This window comes from Acanthisitta chloris, unplaced genomic scaffold (genome assembly GCF_000695815.1).
Source record: "Acanthisitta chloris isolate BGI_N310 unplaced genomic scaffold, ASM69581v1 scaffold26858, whole genome shotgun sequence".
Lineage (NCBI taxonomy): Eukaryota > Metazoa > Chordata > Aves > Passeriformes > Acanthisittidae > Acanthisitta > Acanthisitta chloris.
This window is the reverse complement of record NW_008686910.1, coordinates 1-7,858: the sequence shown is the minus strand read 5'-3', so window position 1 is coordinate 7,858 and position 7,858 is coordinate 1. Positions and strand designations below refer to the sequence as shown.

General features: G+C 55.2%; 1 protein-coding gene across 1 annotated transcript; it reads left to right on the top strand.

Moving 5' to 3' along the window:
• The first annotated feature begins 154 nt into the window (after positions 1-154).
• IRF7 (interferon regulatory factor 7) lies at positions 155-3,493 on the top strand. Its single transcript, XM_009080392.1, has 10 exons — positions 155-316; positions 891-1,053; positions 1,135-1,217; positions 1,396-1,441; positions 1,539-1,634; positions 1,722-1,889; positions 1,987-2,109; positions 2,228-2,599; positions 2,764-2,882; positions 3,347-3,493. Exons 1-10 carry the CDS (start codon positions 155-157, stop codon positions 3,491-3,493), a joined length of 1,479 nt encoding a protein of 492 aa, XP_009078640.1.
• Positions 3,494-7,858: the final 4,365 nt, after the last annotated feature.

The window sequence follows — 7,858 nt, the reverse complement described above, 5'->3', positions numbered from 1 at the left end:
AGGGGCGGGAGGTGAGCGCTGCCCGGCAGTCCATACACAGCACCATGGCAGCGCCGCAGGACGAGGGGTAAGAGGCGCCCGGCGCCCCCGGCCCTGCACGGGTCGTTGTCCCCGGTGGTCTCGGTCCCCCCGCTGACGGCCCCGCGCCCGCAGGATGGTGCAGAGGCGGCGGTTCGTGCCCTGGCTGCTGAGCGCCATCGACAGCGGGACATACCGCGGGCTGCGCTGGACTGACGCCACCCGCAGCGCCTTCCGCGTCCCCTGGAAGCACAACGCCAGGAAGGACATCACCAGCAGCGACCTGGAGGTCTTCAAGGTGGGTGGGATTGGGGGCACCATTTTTTTTTGGTCACCAGCAGCAACCTGAAGGTCTTCGAAGTGGATCAAATAGAGGTCACTAGCAGCGACCTAGAGGTCCTCAAAGTGGGTGGAATAGGGCTCACTAGCAGCGACCTGGAGGTCTTCAGGGTGGGTGGAATAGGTGGTCACCAGCAGCAACCTGAAGGTCTTCGAAGTGGATCAAATAGAGGTCACTAGCAGCGACCTAGAGGTCCTCAAAGTGGGTGGAATAGGGCTCACTAGCAGCGACCTGGAGGTCTTCAGGGTGGGTGGAATAGGTGGTCACCAGCAGCAACCTGAAGGTCTTCGAAGTGGATCAAATAGAGGTCACTAGCAGTGACCTGGAGGTCCTCAAAGTGGGTGGAATAGGGCTCACTAGCAGCGACCTGGAGGTCTTCAGGGTGGGTGGGATAGGGGATCACCAGCAGCAAGTTGAGGTCTTTAAGATGGGTGGGATGTAGGAACTGGGAAGGCATGGGAAGACCAGTCATTCCTGAAACCAACATGCTTATCGAGCCAGAGTCCCTATGCTCACCCTCCTGCACCCCCAGGCCTGGGCACAGGTGAGTGGCAAGTATGAGGAGTGCGCAGAGGACCCAGCCAAGTGGAAGACCAACTTCCGTTGTGCCCTGAGGAGCACCCACATGTTCCACCTGGTGGATGACAATTCCAAGTGTGGTGATGACCCACACAAGGTGTTTTCCATTGTCTCAGGTGAGCCTGGCCCCATGGTGGGGCTGCGTTGGGTGGGGGTGGGCAATCTCAGGATGCCGCACCCCGATGCTCTCCTTTCAGGTATCTGCCAGCAGAGCAGGGAGGGAGATTCCAGCAGCCCTGACCCTGCAGTGGACCAGCAACCAGCACAACAGCAGCAGGAGGTAGCTGGATGGGCACAGCAGGCTGGGGGATCCCCACTGCCACTGCTCAGGCATTGCACCCCCATGCCCTTGGGGTGCTGCTAAGCTGCAGCCCAGCACCTGGCCAAAATGTAGGGCAGGAGGAGGCTGGGTGCCCTGTATCTGCCGTGGTAAGATCTCATCTCTCATCCCTTCACAGCTCGCACGTGATCCCCAAGATGTGGCCTCAGGAATCGCTCCCCCAGGTAAGCACCAGTCCTACAATCTTTTTGGGAGGGTACCCTGCTTGGCTCGGCTGATTTTGCCATTGTGAGACATCCCACTCGCTGTGTTCCCCCTTAGGCAGCACAGACCCCACACTGCCCCTGTCTCTGGAGGAGCTGCTGCAGCGGTGCAACATCTCCCCCCCATCCTCGACCCCATCCTGGTTGCCTGCAGGTGAGGCCAGCTCTGCTCATGGGGTGCAGAGTGAGTGGCCCCATGCGTGAGTGATCCAGTGCCTTCCCACTGGTGATTTCCCTGCAGGGGACACCCTCCACCAAGAAGTCCTGCTCCAGCTTCACCAGGACACCCTACTCCAGCCTCAGGTGGACTGCTTGCCTCCCACGGCATTACAAGAATGGATGCCCGTGGTGGAGCAGCCCACCTTGGGCACCTACACCGCCCCGAACCTCGTGCCGCCGGAGGAGCTAGGTGGGTGCTGTGGGGCAGGATCCAGCCCTGGCACCTCATGCCAAAACCACTTCACTATTTTCTGGATTGTGGTGCTGATGCTGCTCATCTCCTGCAGCAGGGGCCATGCCACTGCCATGCCACCAGACAGAGGTCATGGGCCCCATGCCACCCCCAGGGGAGGTGATGTTCCTCACTCCTGCTCCCAACCCTGTGCCACCTCCACCGCCGGATCACATGGGTGAGAGTTATTAATTATTAGCAGCTATACATTATTATTATAATTATCAATAGTAAGTAATGCTTGGGGGAGGTGCTTTGGTTTGGGGGATATGGCTGCTGATCACTGCCCAATGCAGGGGGGAACATCTACACACTGGACATCACCATCTACTACCGGGGCAAGGAGTTCCACCGGGAGGTTGTTGAGGGTAGCCCTTGCCTGCTGACATACCCATCCTCCAACCCACGGGTGTACCAGTGGCCCAGGCATGTGGTGCACTTCCCCAGCCCTGCCAGTGTGGCTGATGGCAAGCAGCGACATTACACCGAGAACCTGCTGCGCAGTGTGGGGCTGCAGCTGGAGCTACGTGACTTCAAGGTCTTTGCCACCCGCCTGCAGAAGTGCAAGGTATTCTGGGCCCTGTCCCAGCAGCTTGAGGACCCTCCACACAACGTGCTCTGCCGGGACCAGGCAACCCCCATCTTTGACTTCCATGAATTTTGCACAGGTGGGTAGGGGTGTCGTGTCATTTCCCCATGTATTGTTTCCTCCCCATCCTCTTTTTGGGGCTCATGGGAGCCAGCTCCAGGATGTTGCAAGCATCTGAACCCTGCCAGTCCCCCCGTTCCCCCCCAGGCTCACTGCAAAACTGAGCATTGTCTTCCCTTGCAGAGCTAAGGGACTTCCGCAACGGCCAAAGGCGCCGGTCCCCTGACTTCACCATCTACCTCTGCTTTGGGCAGTGCTTCTCCAAGGCCAAACCTAAGGACACCAAGCTCATCCTGGTCAAGGTACAGGAGCCAACACCCATCACTGCCCCCACTTCTGCCCAGGGAAGGGGAGACACTCATGGGGGTCAGGGAAGCTGGGGGCTCTGGGTGCCCAAGGAGGGAGACCCTCAGGGTCTGGGGCAGATGGACATCTGGAGGTGGTACCTTGCAGGACTGAGATGCAGGAACTGAGTGACAGGGGAGTGGGACCCTTGGAGACTGGGGATAGGGCTAGGTGACCAGGGAGGGGATTCTTGTGGACAAGGGGAAACATGGGGCAGGGGTGGGCAGCTGCCTGAGTCAGAGGACACTCAGGGTCTGGGAGGATGAGGTGGAAGGTAGCTGTCCAGGGACTCTGAGGGGTTGGGGGAGATAGGGGCTGTCCCAGACACCTCCTCCCTCCACTCCAGGAGGACAGGGCTGTGCAGGGTGTTGTATAGCCAAATGAAGCAGCTGCCTCTAACCCTGATGTTTTGCTGCTGCAGCTGGTGCCCAAGTTCTGCGAGTCCTGGCATCAGCAGGTGCTGCAGGAGGGAGCCTCCTCCCTCGACAGCGGCACCATGAGCCTGCAGCTCTCGGACTCCTTCAGCCTCTACGAGCTCATCGAGCAGTACAACATGGAGCTGGACTGACCCCCACCCTCTCTGCTCCCCATGGCCCCCTGGGACAGGCAGCAGGACCACTGGACATTGGGGCCAAGGACAGCGTCACCGGCCAGTGCCAGAGCTGACACGTTCCTGTTCCTGTGTCAGCTGTTCCTGTGTCTTTCTGTAGAGTATGGTCAGTCATGGATTTATTTTCTTAATTTTCACAGGTGTAAGTATATATGTATAGAAAGGTAGGTAGTTCTCTCTTGCTGGTGTTGCCTGGACAGCTGCCCCCAGTATCACTCTGAGACCTTTGCCACTCCCCCTAAAACCATGGGGGGTCTGTGGGCAGACTTGTCTCAGCAAAGTCCCTGCTGGCAGCAGTAGGCTGATATTGGAGTGCTTATCAGTGCCTTCTTCCCCTTAAAGTCTGAGTGAATGAGCTGACCTCCCAGGCATGAAAGGAATGCATTTATTTCAATGGTGCAAACAAGACCTGCAAGCAGAACTTCTTGAGGACAGCTTGGCTTTGGCTGAACAAAAGTAATTCTTCGGCAAGCACCTCCTCACTGGCCTGGAGTTACTCACTGGAGATATTCTGGAAAATTAAGGCAGTAACTACAACATGAAGCACTCAGACCTCAGCGCTGAGGTGGTGTTTTCTCAGGGAGGAGTGTGGAAACCAGAGCACTGCTGGAAGATGGAGTGTCTCCTCCCCAGGCTGCAAGCAACTGCACCCTCTCATTTCAGGAGTGAGGGGAGAGAATGAGCCCAGACATCACTGTTGCTCTCTGGACAAGGGAAGGTGACAGTGTCCTTACCTGCCTAGTGACCTGGATGCTGCTGGGCCCAAAGGTGGTGGTCCCGTAGCTTGTCACGTAATAGTGAGCAGGGGGCTGTGCTGGGGGCTCCTCCAGCTGTCTGGGCACTGTGGGAATGGGACACCATCAGCATCTCAGCTCCATGAAACCCTCAGCCCTCTTTGCCCTGAGTGCTGTCGTGGCACAAACTCAGGACCATTGGGCTCACCTTTGGGCAGGAGCAGCTCTGCACCAAAGCGGTGCCCACATGTCCCACAGGTTTTAACATCTTCCTTTGTCCTGTGGAGGAAAAAGCCCAGACAAAAAGGAGCTGCCCTCAGCACTTCTCATGGAAGATGATGCCAAAGCAATGGAAGAAGCTTGTTTTTCCCACCCTGACCTGAAGTCCCAGGTGCCTGAGCACTTTCAGCTCTTCATGAAATGAGGGCCATGTGGGCACATGTTGAGATCAACATTATGAGCCTGAGAGCCTCAGCTACTTCACCTTTCTTTCCCTGCTCGAACATTCCACACCAGTAAGTGCTAACACCACTTAGGACACAAGCTGCTATGGTCAGGAGAAGAGCAATATAATGCCTGGTGAGTTTCACACCTCACTTCACATGGCTGTTAGAAGATGACCAGCCCACCAGCAGAGCAGCAGCCATCACCCAGGTCCTGCCCTGAAGCTCAGAGGCACGCAGTGTGTACATACGTGGCACCAGTGCCGTCCATGTCTGGCCAGATGAGCTCTGCGGGACAGCCGTCCGTCCGGCAGGGACTCTTCACACACACGTGCAGCCCCGGCCACTCCTCAGCAAGCTTCTGGACAATGAGCACAACTGCCACCAGGAAGTCCCAGGCAAACTGGAAACCTTCCAGGCAAAAGGAGAATGTCTTGCTTGCTTACAGCCCCCAGCCATGGCAGCCCAGGAGATGGTGTGGTGATGCACACATTGCAGCTCCATTTATCAAGTTAACCAAGGTCCGTAGCCTTCATAGGGAATTTAACAGTGTGTTGGAAGAGCTTCCCAACTTGGATGGCCCTTTTGCCTATCCCTTGAAGACCCAGCCTGAGACTGTACTCTGCCAGGGCCTTATGGGGAAGGATGAACCATTTGCTCCATAAGACTGAAAACTTGACTTTCCACCTCTATGTGATACCTTTAGAGGAGTCCTGAGAGGAATTTCATGGAGAGAAGGGAAGTGTTTAACTGAACTGCTGTGGACCCAGGCCAGACTAGGACATGTGGCAGAAGCTCTGGGCCACTCTGCCCAGAGGGCTGAAGGTGCAGAGGGGGAGGTAAGGAGAGACATGGGGTTGGGAATCATGAACTATGGATCAGGGATCTTACCTGTCCTTCCTGCTGGCTTTCTGCACCGGAGCTCCAGGTAGCTGTAGGCTCTCTGGTTATTCTCTTTGATCAGCAGAGGTTTGCCATTGCATACAAGCAGGCAGGTCACCTTGGCCACCCAGTGCGTGGAGTAGAAGGAACAAGCTTTCACCAGGAACCTGTGAGGAGATTGTCCATGGCTTTTACCACCCTCCTCCTTGCTTATCCCTAACACTGGGGGAAAGTGTGGCACCAGGTGGACTTGAAATGTGAACCTAATTTCAGTAGGACAGAGGCAGACACCAAATGAGGATTGTCCCCTACTGAAAGCTCAAGCTGCAGGAACAGCCTTTAAGGCAAGAGATGCTTCCAAAGTTGTCCATCTGTGCTGGTTTCATCTGGGATGGAGTTCATTTTCTTCCTAGTAGCTGGTACAGTGCTGTGTTTTGGATTTAGGATGAGAACAATGTAGATAACACTGATGCTTTGGTTACTGCTGGGCAGGGCTTACACTTGAGGCAAGGACTTATCAGGTTCTCACTCTGCCCTGGCAGTGAGGAGTCTGGGGGTGCACAAGCAGCTGGGAGGGGACACAGCCAGAGCTGACCCCCACTGAACCAAGGGATATCCCATACCATATGGTGTCATGCTCAGCATATAAACCTGGGGGAAAGCTGTCTGGGACCATTGCTCGGGGATAGGCTGAGCATCATTTGGTTGGTGCTGAGCAATTGTTTTACATTTGTATCACTTGTCTTTCTTGAATTTTAGTTCTCTCTTTATTGATTCCCTTTAAATGACAATATTACTATAATTACTGCTGTTGTTATAATTTATTTCAACTATAAAACTGGCTTTATCTCAGCCTATGAGTCTTCTCATTTTTGCCCTTCCAGTTCTCTCCCCCATCCCATTGGGGAGCAGTGAGTGAGCAGCTCTGTGGTCAAACCACAACACTGTCAGATAAAACTCCATACAAATCCACAACACCCACAGAAACTGGAACATGCTCAGGTGGGACTGGGAGACCTCTGGCTGCCTGGATGGGCACAGACTAGCCAAACACCACCCCAGATGAACAATGAACCCAGAAGGAGCTTGGCCCTTGCTCACATCCAGGCAGTGAACATTGTGATGGTTCATCCAGGGCTCCACACGTGTGTGGCAGAGCTGAGAAGCCACCCTGGTGTATCCAGTCCCAGCCTCATGCCTCAGCAGATACTGTCTCACCAGCCAAGGGCTTGCTGATGGTCACACTAGCACTGCACCAAGCAAACCCTGAGTCACACAACCTCATTGAAGGCTGGAAACCACTGCTTACCTCTGGAAAAAGCCCTCAGGTATTTCAGGAGAGAAGTAGGCACGAATGTGGAGGTCCTCGGGGTGATCTCCTCCCCACAACTCAGAGACTTCTTCAGTCTGGTTCAGATAGGTTGGGAACAAGTACCAGGACTTGCCTTGGCTCCGTGTTGCCTCCCATGGCTTCCCAGGCACAAACTCACTGGCCTGTGGGTTGAGTGCTTCCATGTTCCTCACCTCCAGGCAGAGCTCAAAGTGCTCTAGGAGGCTGAAGAGCTTCTCTCTCCCTCTGTGAGACCTGTGTCCCATGATTTCCTCAAAGATGTCCTGCATCCCTTTTGAGCAGAGCTGGTGCTTCACCAAGGCACGCACAGCCTGGTGGCACAGCATTGCCTTTGACTTGAAGGTGCACACCCAGTTGGCCCTGTCTCTGATGGTGGCATGTTCCCCAATCAGTGTCTCCACAGAGATGCTCTCGAGCTGCTGGACTAGGCGATATCTTACAAGGAGCTGGGTGGGAAGAAGGTAGTAATGAGAGGAGCCCAGCAAAGCTGCAGAGCTTGGGCCCTGCAGAGCAGATGGTCCTGATCCCCATGCTCACCTTGAACATAGTGATTAGGAAGGCAGGCTGGAGAAAAACAGTGCTTTCCAGGTGCTTGATTTCCTCATACCACACTACAAGCCCAATGCGGTGCAGGTACCTCAAGATGTCCTGGAGAAGCTCTCTGCCCAGGCTGGCCAGGTGCTTGTGCTGGGAGAGTTTGCTGAGCAGATACTGGAGGTCCATCATGCCTAGAGCGAGATGTGGGAGCTCAGCATCCATCTATTGGACAGAGCATTCCAAGGCTTTAAAGAGCCAACACACATCAGCAGCACCCTATGTCACCCGTGCTGTCCTTGGGGCAGCAGCTGGGATCAGTGATGCTCAGTGGCTGTGGCCCAAAATACTTAGTCACAGAATCATAGAATCAACTGGA